The sequence below is a fragment of the Pristiophorus japonicus genome, chromosome 7 (genome assembly GCF_044704955.1).
Source record: "Pristiophorus japonicus isolate sPriJap1 chromosome 7, sPriJap1.hap1, whole genome shotgun sequence".
Taxonomy (NCBI): Eukaryota; Metazoa; Chordata; class Chondrichthyes; family Pristiophoridae; genus Pristiophorus; species Pristiophorus japonicus.
In genome coordinates this window covers 150794320-150812966 of record NC_091983.1, presented here as the reverse complement: position 1 = coordinate 150812966, position 18647 = coordinate 150794320, and the positions used below count along the sequence as shown (strand labels likewise).

Here is an 18647-nt window from a genome sequence, read left to right as displayed (position 1 = left end):
CAGAGGGTTGGAAAGCGGGGACAGGAGGGAATGCTGTTCAGAATCTCTGCTTGAAAAATCTTCTTGGTGTGGTGAGACACAAAATTTAGCCAACGGGGTGAGCATTTCAGCTCCAAATATTTACTGCTCACTTGTAGGAGCCAGTTGATTCAAAAGAAGCTTTGCTAATTGGATTAATTTGCTTCCAAGGATTCACTAAAAGTGGAGGACCAAAATATTAGTGCCAACAATATTGGGAAGAATACCATTTAATTTATATTGTCTCTCCTCATTTTTCCTTCCAAAACGCATCACTTCACACATCTCTGCCTTAAATTTTATTTGCCATGTGTCTGTCAAAAACTTGTCTTTTAGTTTTCTACCAGTTTTATGGAAGATAATGGACCAAACATTGCGGTCAGGGGCTTCACGCGGGCGGATGCATCCGGCCAAAATTTTTTTTACGAAAGTACCTGTGGTCCTGAAGGACTGAACACTTCCAGTCCAGATGCGGAGCCCAGCACAGAGACCCACGCATCCCAGGAACGTAAACGCAACCTGGAATCATGTGGGCTCCGTTTGTACGATCTCCCATTACTATCAATGAGAATACCCCCAAAAACTCAGAAACACAACATAATAAAAAATTTTTAAAACACCTCACATATTTAAAATTAATTGAAATTGAATTAAATTCAATGTTTTAGGAAAACATTTATTTTTTTTTGAAAATGTTTAAAAATGTTTTAATAGGGTTAAAAATAAACTTACTTTAATGCAGACCAAGAGCAGGAAAGTGGGATTAGGCTGGATAGCCTCTTGTTGGCCGGCATGGACATGATGGGCTGAAATGGCCTTCTTCCGTGCTGTAAATTTCTATGATTCTAAAAGCAGGCGTAACACCTACTTTTACCAGGCATTAGAATTTTAAGGACATTCGCTGGGCAAGAGTTGGGCAAATAGCCCACATCTCCGTCCATGAAGACCCTTCTCCCGGGGATGTGTTGGTTTTCGGAAGTGCCGAATTTCGGCGCATGCGCTTTGCATGCCTAAACCCGGAACTTGAGAGGCTTCTTTGAGTGAGTGCGCACATCATACGCACCCGGAGAGGCCACAATTTCAGGGCTACTGTACAGGAAATATATCACAGCTTATGAATGGTGAAGGTCAATAAGGAATCCCCAAATAAATCACAATTTTGAATGTTATTGTCTGAAACCACAGGAGTTAGTTTCCAGTTGTAAACTTTCGTTGAAAATAGTTTGAGGAGTTCATCTGGAGCATTTGTACTTAATGTGGAATTGAGCTACACAAACTAGGGAGGTCCCAGGTTTGATTCTTTGCTTGTGTTAAATTTGCTGATCTCAGATGAGTGCTATAGTAGGCCTTGATATCCCAGGGCTAGAGAGGAAAATCACGCAGGGCTCACACTCCTGATCGTTATCAAATGACCCTTTGCTGCAAATTGTGGATTTAGAGGCCAGATGAAGACAGGCTAGAGTTCAGCTTTGATGCCCCCACAATCGAAGCATGTTTTCACATGAAAAATTGACACTTGGCTGTGGTACTACAGTAGTCATTTGTGGAACTGTACCTTGGCATGAATTGGCATCTTGAAGAGAGAACAACAACTTGCATTTATATAGCACCTTTAACGTAAAACGTCCCAAGGCGCTTCACAGGAGTATCATCCAATGCATTTTGACACCAAGTCACATAAGAAGATATTAAGACAGTTGACCAAAAGCTTGGTCAAAGAGGTAAGATTTAAGGAGTGTTTTAAAGGAGGAGAGAGAGAGATAGCGAATTGGAGTTGTTTAGGGAGGGAATTCCAGAGCTTGAGGCCGAGTCAGCTGAAGGTACGGCCGCCAGTGGTGTGACAAAGGAAATTGGGATGTACAAGAGACCAGAATTGGTGAAACACAAAGTTCTTGGAGTTTTATAGGGCTGGAGGGCGTTACAGAAATAGGGAGAAGCAAGGCCATGGAATAAAGAATGAGAATGATATAAAATTCGAAAGACAAAAGAAAAGAAAACTGTTTATGCTTTTGATATAAAACTAATTAAAGCTTGAAACCTTTTCAATTGATCTGTAAGATGAAGCATGTAAAATAATACTGAGATTTTTTAACTCCTATTCTGAATTTTAACATAAAGCATTCTGTGTTAGGTAGAGGCTGTTTGAGAAGGTACAAGTCCCAGATTACATTATCTCACATGGTTGTTGGAAATAGACAATGTAAATGTTACAACTGAGAGTGTTGTGCTGCACATTAGATTTTTACATTTTAATGAAATGACCATTATCATTAAAAGGCTGGAAGTGACTCTGTCATCTGCTTATATAGTTGTATTGCACAGGCATGAACTAAAGGAAGAATGTACATTGCAAAGGAAACCTTGGTAAATAAGAATTTCTTTAGTCTTTGTGTGTTGTTTAAGTGGATGAATAGTTTAAATTTAACTATAGGTATTTTTGTTACAGACTAAGTTTATAAATGACAGTATATTGAATATATATTTTTTAGATTTTTTTTAGAAGACAAAATCAGCATTTTCATTGTAATACTGTTTTTAATTTTGGAGTTTTGAGATCAATTGAGTGGGTGATAATATCTATGTGATATTCTGTTGCTGTTGATTTTTTTTTAAACTGTGTGGGTTAGATAAGTGCCAGTAATATGTCATGTGTAGGTTTTTCTTGCGGGAAAGGGGGAGAAGAGTAAAGCTGTAATGGGAGATGAAAGGTAAACATAATGTTGAAATGGTGTAACAATATATGGGAATTAAGACAGTTACTTTTTCAGTTTTGTCATGGTGATACAGTACACATTTTATTATTTCAAAAACAGTCTGACGAGATAAGATGCTAAACTTGAGAGTGCAGCTACTCATACTGCATTATCTCTTCGAATTGCTTACTCCAAAATAAAACATTGTCCCTTTTTTTCCCTTGGTGGCTAGGTTTGATTTATGTACTCATTTGTTTTATTTCGCCCAGTAATTTTACACTGTGGCATATCTTCCCAAATTCTGGTAGCTTGATTTTTCATATGAGAATACCTTATAAAGTGGCAGGATTTCTACATCAGATTAACTGAATACAGCAGGAAAAGGAACCTGAATTGTATCCAGTATTAGGAGTGTTGTTGTTTATCTAGTCAGTGATGTGCTTATCCAAGTCAGCCTCTTGACACCAAATGAAAGAGATGAACAACCAAATTAAATCCTAATGATTTTGGTTTATTCTGCTGCCAGAAAAAGAAAATTATCAAAACGATCCTCTTTTTCCTCCTCCCTAGTATTAAATAGATGCAAGAAGATAAATGAGTTCAGTGTTAACCCAAGAGAGTGTGAATAGTGAATGAAATTTTAAATAAATACAGAAAAGTACACCGCACTATGTAGCCTGGACCTTAATACCATCCATTGGAAATAGAATACACTGGAATATGTAGGATGGATTTATACTGCAAAGCAGCTTTGGATCCACAACAATGCAAAAATAGCAGTATAACTGGGGAAACTATGAGATGGGAGAAAACCCTCTCCCAACCCCCACCGTGGAGACCATCTCATGAGTGTAGTACAACTCTAGCATTACTCCTCTTACTGGCTCTTTGGTAATCATTGTTGTGTTGGCTTGCTTGTATATCGATGTCTCTGTTCAGCTAATTGCCCAGTAACTTGCTGTGGAAAGTAGCTTGGTGACTATGACCCTTTGCCAGTAATCGGACAATGTCATTTTGTAGTGATAGTGGTCATGATGCATCATTGAGGTGCGGATGCATGATGCATGCCTGCAGTTCTCCCAACCCTGGTCAGTTTGTTATCTCAACCAAGCCAACGGAGAGAATTGGTGAGCATAACATTAGAACTTCCCTATAGGGATAAAGGCAAAATCTGAAGTTGAGCCAAGTAGGACTGCTCTTGTACATCTCCCAGTGACTCGTAATGCAGCAGGAGCAGATCACTTGGAGGATGTGCCAGAATACTTAAAGAGAAAGAAAAAGAAAAAAACTTGTATTTTAAATTAACTGTGGCACCAAGTTAGTGTTCACAAACCATAATTGGCTTTACCTAGAATATTATGGAGGGTTTATTTACTGTATATTTGCCTGAGTTGCACACACTAAGTGAAAATGTACTAAAAAATCATAGAAATAAGGTAATTTCTGTGGCATTTTGCTAAAGGCTGAAGTAGTATATCTGTTTAATTTTAAGACCAACATTTTTTCAGCCTGTGGCTCGTTTGAGTGACACACAAGTTCTGGAACTCGGGGCAGCCATTTTAGAATGGAGCAATAAATGAGATCTGGTGTCTCGAGGATTCTGCAGTTTTCAGTTTCCATCTCCAATTCAGAATCCCTGCCCTGTAGGTCTGGGATTATTCTAGAAACCAGGATTGGTTGAGGTCAATAGCATAGATGCACTTAAGGGAAAGCTAGTAAAGCACATGAGGGAGGGAGAAAGGAATAGAAGGATATGTTGACGGGGCTAGATGAAGCAGGGTGGGAGGAGGCTTGTGTGGAGCATAAACACCAGCATGGATCTATTGGGCCGAATGGCCTGTTTCTGTGCTGTTAATACTTTGTAAACCTAATAATATCAAGTGAATGTTGTGCTTAATTGTCGTGAATGTTAAAAGCCTAACTATTTAAACAGCTGCTGAGGATAGCTACCAACCTCAATTCATAATTTCCAACTCAAAGATTCGTTACACAACAAGCAGGTTTTGGTGTTAAATTCTCGTGTGATTTATTTTACTGTGTTTTATATAAATCCAATGCTGTGCAGAGGATGAAATGATGTGATTAACTCTGAGTTCTGTCATTGTAATCAGCACTAGTTGATTGAATTGTAGCCTTATAATTCCTTCCACATTACACATTATTCTGTATGTTATGCATGCAGACACTTCAGTTAACTGTGACTAGAATCCTTTGGCTGGCAGTGGTCAGTACTTTTCGATCCTGCCACTCTATGTGGTTTGCTATTGACAGTTTCTTTAGGTTGTCTGATCTGTGAATGTCACAGTTGCCACTTTATTTCTGGGACACCACTGATCTATTCTGGTGCCACAGCAGCCTTGCATGTTACTGGAAGGTCTCAGCATTTTCAAGATTTCTCCCTTAGGGAGAGGTGTTCAGAGGCAGAGAGCCCCTGGTAACTGCGGTCTGTGCAGATTCACATCTAGAGGGAACTGCATTTCGAGCCTGTAATGATTTGTTTGGCCATGAGCTAATCGATGGTCTGAATACCTTGGGACTCATTAAACTGAATTTGTGGTAGATGTAACCTACGTTTAGAGCGGTATTTCGGGAAAAGCAGTGACAGGCTTTAATGCCTAATTGACCTCTTTTCCCTTTGTTTCTCTTTCCATGTTGCCTCTGATGTGTCCCATAACGGCAGCAAACAGCACTGCTCAGCATTCTGAACTTCTGCTTAGAACTTCGGCACCTCAGCCTCGGCAGCTGCGTCATGGTAAGAACTTGGAGTTGCATGAACTAATAATTTTCCTTTAAGGTCAAGCATGGTCTTATTTTGAAAGTACTGACATCTTAATATCTCAAACCCTATCCCATTTCCTAACCTTTTTTCAAGAAAGCATATAAAAAATACATAATCAGGCAAATGCTTATTATGAAATATATTTATAGATAAAGTATCCAATTATGAATGAGAGGGTGCGCAGAGCGTTAGTTAACTAACCTTTTAGGCTTTAGTTACTTGTTCCCATGTTTAGGTTTCTAATTTGTGTTGGGAAAAGTTTATCTGCCTCATTTTGTCAGAACCAAATAGTTCTAAAACCTCCAGGTACAAAATAATCCTATTATATGCAATAGATGGAGGAGATGTTTTTTTAATTTAACACTTTGATTATAAACTTGCATATAAGAGGAGTAACTATAAAAACAAATAGGAGCTTGCTAAAGATTCATAGCTATTAAGAATTAGATTTTTCACAATTTGCATACAAATAGATGTGACGGTAATACATTTCTTTCTGAATTATCGATCATGTGAATGTAAAAGGTGGGTTTAAATGCTACAAGTAAAAGATACAGATGAAATTCTTCATCACTAGAACGTAAATTGTTTGTTTTTATTTTTTATATTTAACATTATAGCATTATAGATATCTTTACTTTTTATTCTCTTACCAAGTACAGTCTTGCTCCTTATCCAAAAAAAAGTACATATTCATTCCTTAATAAATCAAGTTACTATCTCAATCCGAGATCCTGCTGAGATTTTTTTGAGATATTATGCTGAATCTCATCGGCTATTCAGTGACAATTATTTAAAAGTAAGCTTTGAAACACAATATCAAGGCTCACAAGCTGTAGCTGGATTGTTAAAAATGGCCTACAGTCAGAACAAGTGTATTTACAATTATAGTCAAAACTTGGTATTAGTCAGTAATACAATTCCTTCAACAAATGCTCCTTTCTTCAGAGTTTATGCTTTTCCAATGACTATGAAGGAGCCCAGCTGGAACAAGCAAGAGTTTGTTTTAACGGGTGTGCTATAATAAGGTTCATATTACATATTACAACAACAACAACAACAACTAGCACCTTTAACGTAGTAAAACATGCCGGGTGCTTCACAGGATCATTATCAAAACAAAATTTGACACTGAACCACATAAGGAGATGTTACGACAGATGACCAAATATTTGGTCAAAGAGATTTAAGGAGCACCTGAAGGAGGAAAGTGACATGGAGAGGTGGAGGGGTTTAGTGAGAGAATTCCAGAGCTTGGGACCTAGGCAGCTGAAGGCACAGCCGCCAAAGATAGAGCGATTAAAATTGAGGGTGTTCAAGCGGCCAGAATTGGTGGAGTGCAGATATCTCAGAGATTATAGAGCTGGAGGAGATTACAGAGATCGGGAGAGGAGAGGCTATGCAGGGATTTGAAAGCAACATAAGAAATAGGAGCAGGAGTAGGCCATTTGGCTCCTCGAGCCTGCTCCGCCATTCAATAAGATCATGGCTGATCTGATCATGGACTCAGCTCCACTTCCCTGTTCACTCCCTATAACCCTTTACTCCCTTATCGCTCAAAAATCTGTCTATCTCCGCCTTTAAATATATTCGATGACTCAGCCTCCACAGCTCTCTGGGGCAGAGAATTCCATAGATTTACAACCCTCAGAGAAGAAATTTCTCCTCATCTCAGTTTTAAATTGGCAGCCCCTGATTCTAAGACTACGTACTAGTTTTAGTTTCTACTATGAGTGGAAATATCCTCTCTGCATCCACCTTGTCGAGTCCCCTCAATATCTTATATGTTTCAATAAGATCACCTCTCATTCTTCTGAACTCCAATGTGTATAGGCCCAACCCACTTAACCTATCCTCATAAATCAATCCCCTCATCTCTGGAATCAACCTAGCGAACCTTCTCTGAACAGCCTCCAATGCAAGTATATCCTTCCTTAAATACGGAGACCAAAACTGTACGCAATACTCCAGGTGTGGTCTCACCAATACCCTGTACAGTTGTAGCAGGACTTCTCTGCTTTTATACTCTATCCCCCTTGCAATAAAGGTCAACATTCCATTTGCCTTCCTGATTACTTGATGTACCTGCAAAACTAACTTTTTATGTTTCATGCACAAGGACCCCCAGGTCTCTCTCAACTGCAGCACTTTGTAATCTCTCCCCATTTAAATAATAATTTTCTCCCTTTAAATTATAATCTGCTTTTCTATTATTTCTGCTAAAGTAGATAACCTCACATTTTCCTACATTATACTCCATCTGCCAAATTTTTGCCCACTCACTTAGCAGATTTTTTTGTGTCCTCCTCACAATTTGCTTTCCCACCCATCTTTGTATCATCAGCAAACTTGGCTACATTACACTCGGTCCCTTCATCCAAGTAAGTAACATAGATTGTAAATAGTTGAGGACCCAGCACCGATCCCTGCGGCACCCGACTAGTCACTGTTTGCCAACTGGAAAATGACCCATTTATCCCGACTCTCTGTTTTCTGCTAGTTAGCCAATCCTCTATCAATGCTAATATATTACCTCAATCCTGTGAGCTTTTATCTTGTGCAGTAACCTCTTATGTAGCACCTAATCGAATGCCTTCTGGAAATCCAAATACACCACATCCATTCGTTCCCTCTTATCCACCCTGCTCGTTAAATCCTCAAAGAACTGCACCAAATTTGTCAAACGTGATTTCTCTTTCATAAAACCATGCTGACTCTGCTAGATTGAATCATGATTTTCTAAATGTCCCGCTACTACTTTCTTAATCATGGACTCCAGCATTTTTCCGACGACAGATGTTAGGCTAACTGGTCTATAGTTTCCTGCTTTTTGTCTGCCTCCTTTTTTAAATAGAATGAGAATTTTTAAATCGAGGCATTGTTTAACTGGGAGCCAATGTAGGTCAGCGAGCACAGGAGAAATGGGTAAGCGGGACTTGATACGAGTTAGGACACGGACAGCAGAGTTTTGGATGACCTCAAGTTTATGTAGGGTAGAACGTGGGAGGCCGGCCAGGGGTGCATTGGAATAGTCAAGTCTAGGCATAAAAAAGGCATAGATGAAAGCCAATGGTATCTTGGCCTTTATTGCAAAGGGGATGGAGTATAAAAGCATGGAAGTCTTGCTACAGCTATATAAGGTATTGGTGAGGCCACACCTAGAATACTGCGTGCAGTTTTGGTTTCCATATTTACTTTAGAGGCAGTTCACAGAAACATAGAAACATAGAAACATAGAAACTAGGTGCAGGAGTAGGCCATTCGGCCCTTCGAGCCTGCACCACCATTCAATAAGATCATTGCTGATCATTCACCTTAATACCCCTTTCCTGCTTTCTCTCCATACCCCTTGATCCCTTTAGCCATAAGAGCCATATCTAACTCCCTCTTGAATATATCCAATGAACTGGCATCAACAACTCTCTGCGGTAGGGAATTCCACAGGTTAACAACTCTCTGAGTGAAGAAGTTTCTCCTCATCTCAGTCCTAAATGTCTTACCCTTTATCCTTTGACTATGTCCCCTGGTTCTGGACTTCCCCAACATCGGGAACATTCTTCCTGCATCGAACCTATCCAGTCCCGTCAGAATGTTATGTTTCTATGAGATCCCCTCTCATCCTTCTAAACTCCAGTGAATACAGGCCCAGTCGATCCAGTCTCTCCTCATATGTCAGTCCTGCCATCCCGGGAATCAGTCTGGTGAACTTTCGCTGCCCTCCCTCAAAAGCAAGAACGTCCTTCCTCAGATTAGGAGACCAAAACTGAACACACTATTCCAGGTGAGGCCTCATTAAGGCCCTGTACAACTGCAGTAAGATTTCCCTGCTCCTATACTCAAATCCCCTAGCTATGAAGGCCAACATACCATTTGCCTTCTTCACCACCTGCTGAACCTGCATGCCAACTTTCAATGACTGATGTACCATGACACCCAGGTCTCGCTGCATCGCCCCTTTTCCTAATCTGCCGCCATTTAGATAATATTCTGCCTTCGTGTTTTTGCCACCAAAGTGGATAACCTCACATTTAAACACATTATACTGCATCTGCCACGCATTTGCCCACTCACCTAACCTGTCCAAGTCACCCTGCAGCCTTTTAGGTCCTCCTCACAGCTCATACTGCCACCCAGCTTAATGTCATCTGCAAACTTGGAGATATTACACTCAATTCCCTCATCCAAATCATTAATGTATATTGTAAATAGCTGGGGTCCCAGCACTGAGCCCTGCGGTACCCCACTAGTCACTGCCTGCCATTCTGAAAAGGACCCATTTATCCCGACTCTCTGCTTCCTGTCTGCCAACCAGTTCTCTATCCACGTCAGTACATTACCCCCAATACCATGTGCTTTAATTTTGCACACCAATCTCTTGTGTGGGACCTTGTCAAAAGCTTTTTGAATGTCCAAATACACCACATTCACTGGTTCTCCCTTGTCCACTCTACCAGTTACATCCTCAAAAAATTCTCGAAGATTTGTCAAGCAGGATTTCAGGAGGTTCACTAGGTTGATTCCAGGATGAGGGGTTGACTTATGAGAAAAGATTGAGTAGGTTGGGCCTCTACTCATTGGAATTCAGAGGAATGGGAGGTGATCTTATCGAAACATATAAGATTATGAGGGGGCTTGACCAGGTGGATGCAGAGAGGATGTTTCCACTGATGGGGGAGACTAGAACTAGAGGGCATGATCTTAGAATAAGGGGCCGCCCATTTAAAACTGAGATGAGGAGAAATTTCTTCTCTCAGAGGGTTGTAAATCTGTGGAATTCGCTGCCTCAGAGAGCTATGGAAGCTGGGACATTGAATAAATTTAAGAAGAAATAGACAGTTTCTTAAACGATAAGGGATTATGGGGAGCAGGCGGGGGAAGTGGAGCTGAGTCCATGATTAAATCAGCCATGATCTTATTGAATGGCGGAGCAGGCTCGAGGGGCTGTATGGCCTCCTCCTGTTCCTTTTTCTTAAGTTCTTATGAAGGTTTCAGTAGATAAGCTGAGGCAAGGGTGGAGATGGGCGATGTACGGAGGTGGAAATGGGCAGTCTTTGTGATGACGTGGATATGAAGTAGGAGGCTCACCTCGTGATCAAATATAACAACAATGTTGCGAACAGACTGGGTCAGACAGTTTTTTTAAAATTCGTTCATGGAAATGTGGGAATCGCTGGCAAGTCCAGCATTTATTGGCCATCAATAATTGCCCTTGAGAAGGTGGTGGTGAGCTGCCTTCTTGAACTGCTGATCTGTGTGGTGAAGGTACTTCCACAGTGCTGATAGGGAGGGAGTGCCAGGATTTTGACCCAACGACAATGAAGGAATGGCGATATATTTCCAAATCAGGATGATGTGTGACCTGGAGGGGAACTTGGAAGTGATGGCGTTCCCATGCGCCTGCTGTCTTTGTCCTGTTAGGTGGTAGAAGTCATGGGTTTGGGAGGTGCTGTTGAAGAAGCCTTGGCAAGTTGCTGCAGTGCATCTTGTAGACGGTGTGCCAGTGGTAGAGGGAGTGAATGTTGACGGTGGTAGATGGGGTGCCAATCAAGCGGGCTGCTTTGAACTGGATAGTGTCGAGCTTCTTGAGTGTTGTTGAAGGTCCACTTAGCCAGGCAAGTGGAGAGTATTCCATTGTACCTCTGACTTGTGCGTTGTAGATGATGGAAAGGCTTTGGGGAGTCAGGAGGTGAAATGCTCACCACAGAATACCAAACCTCTGACCTGCTCTTGTAGCCACAGTATTTATGTGGCTGGTCCAGTCAAGTTTATGAAAGTTGGATGGAATCCGTGGCAAGGGAACAGAATTTGTATCGTGAACCAATTTACATTTAAATTTACCATTGGTATATCCCTGCTGATCTTTTAGAAATATGCAAGACTCATAACTCAGGCAAACATGGGTGTGGGTGAACTATCATGGTTTTTCTCATGAGGAGAAAATAACACAAAACATTTTGTACTTGCAGCAGTATTCTGTGAATATTGTTGACCTTGAGATTAAAATCCTCTCAGGATGAAGTCAGAAGTGTACACTATTTGGTTTATGAGTTCACACTTAATTATTTTACTTTTCACTAGGGTAAAATATTATTTTCAGGGATTTTGAAAATAGCAGCAATTCCCTGGGCTAAAATATCTGATTTGCATTTTACCATCAATTCATCTTAATAGAATTTTCAACAAAATACTCTTAACTTCACTAAAATTTATTAGATTTTGAACTTTAATCTGAAGAGGTTTTTTAGTTACAAAAGATGCTTTTTACAACAGCCCTATAAACACGAATTGAACTATCCTCTACCACCAATGAATAAATCCATTGAATCACCTTTAATAAAAATAAAGGACAATGACCTTGAGATTGTTCTATAGGGAGAACTTCATTTGACTGAAGTTTTTCTTTCTGCTATTCAGTAGAGATGTTAACCTGTTTAAAATAAATGGGTTAATGTATCTGTTAAATAGCAGATAGAGAAAAATTTCAGACAAGTGCATCAAATATTTTTACGTTAGTATTCCACAGCATGATTTCAAGTCTATTGAGTAGTAAGCTATTAGCCCCATAATTGTGAAAACCGTAGCGATATATGAAACTAATATAGATATCCTCTTTTTAAGAATATTCAAACATTCTGAAGCCTTTGTGATGTGACTAGGATGTCAAGTTATGTACAATTATTTGAGAAGAGTACAGGATCCTTTTGAACAGTATAATACAACAAAGCTTTTCAATTATGCATTTAATTTGGTTGTGGGAAGAAAAGCTTGGGTATAAGAAAAGCATTTGCACTTAATTTGTGTAGCACTGCAGTTTTTTTTTTAATAACTGCATTAGTCTGTATTTCATAGACCTGTTATTTGGATTATAGCTAAAATATCCAGCAACACATTTACTAAAATGGTATCCTTTCGTACCATAGTGACAAAGAGCATGACGGAAAATTCAGTCTTTTTAAAGGGGAAGGGAAGTAGAGGGGGAGTATTTTCTACTTCAAATGCTCCATGTGTTTCTCGTTTAGGAAAAGAAAAATAGAAGAAAAATGTCTATTACTGCTGTTAAAATACTGCTGTGTTTCTTGATGTGTGCTGACATTTCGGGACTCCTACCCTGCAGAACTGCTCAGTTCATGTAACTGGCATTTGTGCCTGGAACAGTGCCATTCGGTATAATGGGTGCGGCAACGTTGGATCTGTCTGGGAACTGATGCAGAGCTGCCCAACCCCAAAAAAACACTCCACTGGCTTTGTATGCAGCAGACCTGAAATAGTGGGTCTCACTAAGCGTAGCTAAATGAAAGTATTTTAATAATTGTAAATAAAGAAGTATTTGTTCTTGTATTTTTTCCGAAGCGTGCTGTGACAGAAGTTGAGAATTGTCAGTCATTTTCAAAAACTTTCGCTTCAACACTTGAAGGCATAATCCGCTGTTGGAGTCACTCTGGTTGCTTCTTTATCACTATCTGAAAGTTGGCTTTTGTGTACCGTGCGTACACCTTGTGTGGAATGTTATATAAATGAAGTGACTTGATATCTTTCCTTGAGAGTTAAACATAGAAATGTAGAAACATAGAAAATAGGTGCAGGAGTAGGCCATTCGGCCCTTCGAGCCTGTACCACCATTCAATAAGATCATGGCTGATCATTCACCTCAGTACCCCTTTCCTGCTTTCTCTCCATACCCCTTGATCCCTTTAGCCGTAAGGGCCATATCTAACTCCCTCTTGAATATATCCAATGAACTGGCATCAATAACTCTCTGCGGTAGGGAATTTCACAGGTTAACAACTCTCTGAGTGAAGAAGTTTCTCCTCATCTCAGTCCTAAATGGCCTACCCCCTATCCTTGATTTGTTTAAGATTTGCTTGTTTCCATTTGAAAGTCTGCTTGATAGTACATGTCATCTTCCCTGGAAAGACTGGTCTTTTAAATGTCCAGCTGACCTTTTCTTTACCTTCCAGACTATTGCGTCTGTTATTGTCATCTGAACAACAGATTGGTAGAATAAGCTGGGAGCCTATAGTACAAATCTTGCTCGTATAAATAAATTCTTACTTAGAGGGAATATGCTCAGTAAGTTTAAAAACTCATTTGATTAGACAGGTTTTTACTTGGAAAGAATGGAGTGTATTGTACTATTTGTCCAATGTACCCTTTGCATAAATTCCCAGACTTGTTTTGAATGAAAATGCATTTATTTTTCAGCACCATTTCTGAAGAGCATGACCAACAGTTACTCGCATGAGATTTAGATCACTATTGTTTACTTTCTACTTTCTAGGTTGATGATTATGACCTTGTGGCTAGCGTAATTGGTGCCAAGTGTAAAAACCTGCGATCCCTCGATCTCTGGAGATGTAAAAACATCACAGAAAATGGCATCGCTAATATAGTAGCAGGCTGTCGGCTGCTGGAAGAACTGGACCTTGGATGGTGCCCGACATTACAGAGCAGTACAGGATGCTTCATGAGGCTTGCTCGCAAACTTCCCAACTTGCGCAAGATCTTCCTGACAGCCAATAGATCGGTTTGTGACACAGATATCGAGGAGCTGGCTACAAATTGCCCTCATCTATTCCATGTGGATATATTAGGTAAGAAAATAGGTTAGCAGACTGAGACTTGTGAATGTGCTTTAGAATTTGCAGCCTTTTGTAAAGAAAAATTTTGATTTCAAAAGTGTTCGAGATATATTTTCCCTAAAAATTCATATATTCCAGATTCCTGGTCACATCTGTTGGCCGCAAAATTCACCACCTTAGCACCAGTAGTTAAAACCATGGGTTTTTAAAAAATTGCCGTCTGCCTTGCTTCTGCCCGCTTCCAACGCTGACGCCGGCGGTATGCAGATCATGACATCAGTCAGCGTGTAACACTGATTTGGCGCACGGTGTTCCATTTTTGACGTCGCGCTCAATTCAATGCCCTCTCCTAAATATGTATAGCTGAACGTGTGTTCAACTGCACGAGGGGTCCCCCACCAGTGCTATTTAAAGGAAAACATCCAACTTGCAGTTAAGTTATTTCTCTTGTACTGGCTCTTGCAGAGGTTGTATGAATACTGGGTTGCTGGAAGACATTTTAAAAGTTGTTGCAAGGAGTGCTGGTGGACGTTGGGAAGGTGTTGGCTGGAAGGCCTCTGACTACATCACTTGCTCCCTGTCATGGGGGCTTTAGTTGCAGTCCTTCTCGTGCTGCAGCATGACAGGGAGGTAGAGCAAAGGCAGCAAAGAAAACAAGCTGTTTGCAGAGGGTGGAGAAGAGGGAGGATGGTTCTCTGCAGGAGGCCTTACCCAACTAGGGTCTTCAGGGAGCACTTCTCCTACCTGCACCTAAGTCAGGACCACTACGTTCGTCACATAGCTTCACTAAGGACTTGGTCACAGAATTCTCCTGCTTCTTGGAACCAGACGTGCAGCCTCAGAGCAGGGTGATGACAGCTCTGCCAGTGGCCCTCAAGATGACCGTGGCTATGAATGTTTTGGCCAGCGATCCTTCCAGGCTGGAACAGGTGACACGCAAACATCTTGCAGTTCACCATCCATTGCTGCATCCGGGAGGTCAGAGAGGCTCTGTGCTCTAGGAAAGGAGACTTCATTGTCTTCTCTCTCAACGTGTGTTCAACTGCACGAGGGGTCCCCCAGGGCGCCATCGACTGCATGCATGTGGCTTTGCGGGCTTCGCATATCAATGTTGAGATGTTCTATAACCGCAAAGGGTACCACTGTCTTAACGTACAGTTGGTGTGCGAGCATGTCCAGAACATCATGATGGTGAATGCCTGCTATCCTGGCAGCAGTCATGATGCCTTTAACTTGTGCCAGTCCACTGTGCCAGGAATCAAACCCGAGGGTGGCTGCTAGGCGACAAGGGCTATCCTCTCTACACTTGTGGCCAGCAATCATACAATGACAGCCATGCTGCATGAGGAACATCATTGAGAAGACCATCGAGGTTAAAGCAACAGTTCCGCTGCCTTGACCGCTCAGGTAGAGCCCTCCAGTACTCACCGGAGCAGGTGTTCCATTTTGTGGTGGTCTGCTGCATCCTCCACAACTTGGCCATCATGAGGGCACAGCCCTTGCCACCATGGATTCATCGACAATCTCAGTAGGCGGAGAAGGAGGAGGAAGGGAGGAGGGAGCCTGCAAACTCACGTTCCGAACGGATTGTCTATGAGTGCATCATCAGACTCCGCTTCCCCTGAATGAAACTCCAGATCCCCATTGCTCAACACTTCCCAACCTCAGCAAACCTAGTAATCTGTTGGAGGACAGATTGCTGGACTGCTGTGAGACCCTGCAAATCCCTTTTCATACTGGTAAACAAAGCCACAAAGGCAGCAGTCTGAGCTTCCACTACAACACTCCGACGTTGGGTCACTCTTGCCAATGCAGCAATTTAAGTAGAGATATTGCCCATCAGACGCTGCATCATGGTTGTGTCCACAAGTGCTCTAATGGAATTGTTAATCACTTCCATCCTGGAAATCGTGGGTTCCAAGCTCTATGCAAAACTCTGTGCAAGGTTGGAGCTGGTCTCCTTCATGCTCCTTGACAGTGACAACAGGCTCTCTGACAAGCCTGCCAATGCACCAAGCGTTTCTGTGTGCTTGACCATTACCCTTCTTCTGAAGGCCGCCCCATCGGGAAGTCCTCATCTGACTCCTCTGCAGAGGAAGCGTGAGAATTCGCCCCGTTCCCCCCCCCCCCCCAGTGAGCTGGCACCTACGCTACCCTTTCTCCTGTCGGCTGCAGGCCACTCGTGCCCAGTGACTCACCACAAGCAGATCCTGCTTCTATACTACCTTCTAAAATACATGCAGTGCCTTTTTGTGAGCTGGTGCTCCATCACTCTCCTCTTGTTCTTCCTGCACTGGCTGGGCTGGTTGGAGTTCTTGGGTATCTGAAAGGAGAAAGGCACAAGGGTCAGGTTGTGGTGAGGGGGACAAGGGGAGAAGCAAGATATTCATGCTTACATTATCTGTAGCTTATAAGTGAGAAGTGTATGTGGAATGAGGGGGAAGTGGGTCAGTGAATGTGGTGCAATGCGTTTGGGTGATATGTCTGCCATGGTTGAATAGCTGGCAGTGTGTGCAAAGTGTAAGATATGGGTGTGAGTCTTGCAGCAGTGGAAAGTGTGAGGGTGAAGTGAAGCTTTGATTGTGAGGTATGAGTCGTGATTGCTAGAGATTGTTGGTAGGTGACTGATGCCCTGTTAAGCCATAGCTACCTTCCACTTTCCTTTGTAACAATTACAATGAGGTGCTTATTTCATAAAACACCTCCCCTTTAAGAAGTGCAGACTGTGTTTCACATTGCAGGCTAGCTTTAAATAGAGATCACTTCCTGTGAAATTGGCCCCCTTGCTAAGCGCTCATTCAACCAGCAGTGCTCTCAGCACTGGGCTCGATGCTTCAATCATGGTAATGAGCAGGTAGCACAAATGTCGTGTGCTGCCTGCATCACTTTCAACAGGCGCAGGAAAATCGCCTATCACGATCCCTGCGCCCGTTTTCAGGCCTTGATGAATTTAGCCCCGCCCCTCCTCCATTGAGTTTTTCAGAATTTAAAAAAAAATTTACTAAGCTCAGAACCAACCAGGTGTACTCCACCATGGTACATTGTAAACATTTATGCTGTGGTATAGTTTCCAGAAAAAGCTAAGGGGTCCACTTTTAAAAGAGAAGTTTTTTAAAGTTTGTTCTTAATTCAACTGCCAGCTTATTTTTATATATTCTGCATTGGAAAACCAGGAATTCATTATCTCTGATCTTAACCTAATCTCTGTACAATAAAATTAAGCCGGTTTGTATTCTTTGCAGTTTGTGACATTTTGAATAGTGCTTAGAGACTACAGTGTTATTTTAAAGCATTGCAGTGCTTGGTTAAAATCCTCCCCTCCTCCATCCCTAATAGACTGAGGGAAATACTCTTATTAATTAAATGAATATTATCAGTAAAACTGATAATCTCCTGCCTCAAAGCACCCTAAGCAGCAGCTGTGTGCCAGTAGGACTGGCTAGATACTAATGGTAGTCTTACCAGCCTCTTTTTTTTGTTAACTTAGTGCTATATGACGTGTACACAGCAAAATTCAACAACTTCCGCCAATGAAACAAGCCATGTTCACTTATGCTGTGTTCGAGAAAGCTGCCTCTGCCAAAAAAACTCACAAAGCAAACATGATAAATATCAAGCTGCTTTGTCTGCAAACTTCTTGAGTTTTGTCAGTCTATAGTACAAGGCTTTATTGAACTTCATTGAAGTCAATCCTCTAGCAAGGCATGTTATTTGTTGACTCTATTTTAGTCACTTAAAGCAGCAATTTAACAAACTGTACTTTATTCCCCTCAAGGATGATTTTATTTTAGTTTAATACTCTATATAAGAAACCAAATAAAAAATCAAACCTGCCAAAAAAATGGACAGCGGTTTGGTACTACAGTATAAGCAGTTCACATTAACAAATAATTAATTGCCTCTAGATCAACAAAATCCAGAGCCAGGACAATTTAGACGTGTGTAGCAGTGAATGTGAGCACATAATTTAGGCCAGGGTTGTCCAATACATTAGCCACTAGCCACATGCAGCTAATTGGGAATCCAGATACCGCTAATTGCATTCCTGACTAGTAACTAAAATAAAGAGTAATAGACATCATGGTTGAGCATGCAATCTCAAGACTCGTATTCGCACTGTGTATGCATGTGTACTTTAATGTTTTTGTTCATTTGTTGGTTAAATGGTAGGGTGAAAAGCAGAGTGGGACAAGTGTTTTTTTTAAATATCTGCTTTACTTCCTTGGTTACTGCTTATTGGTTATCTGCTAAAATGGTGTGTAACATGGTTAAAAATGCCAGACTTCAGCACCATGGCAGCACCAGCAACTTTATAGGGAGAGGGAAGATGACATCATGGTCAACTCGGCCAATCGGAATAACCACTCCAGGCCAGCCAAAGAAAGCAAGCCCAGCCAATAACGAGCAGCTCCAATAGGGCAAGTCGTGGCAAAGGGCAAGCAATATCCACCTGAGCTCTGCAGGGGTGGGTCTGGCAGGCATTGTGCAAGTCATCATTCTCAGCAATCACTCTGATTACGTCAAAGTCCCACTCGCAGCTGCTGGACTAAAACCTCGAAGCTGAAACAAAGTGTTGGG

At 41.5% G+C, this 18647-nt stretch overlaps 1 protein-coding gene across 3 annotated transcripts in view; it reads left to right on the top strand.

The window, feature by feature from the left end:
* fbxl4 (F-box and leucine-rich repeat protein 4) overlaps positions 1–18647 on the top strand; it is a 157331-nt gene that overhangs the window by 113552 nt on the left and 25132 nt on the right. For all 3 annotated transcript variants that reach the window (XM_070885407.1, XM_070885410.1, XM_070885406.1), the window contains exons 6-7: positions 5392–5463; positions 13769–14081. In XM_070885407.1, the coding sequence (XP_070741508.1) occupies positions 5392–5463; positions 13769–14081 (385 nt within the window). The remainder of the gene's footprint in view (positions 1–5391; positions 5464–13768; positions 14082–18647) is intronic.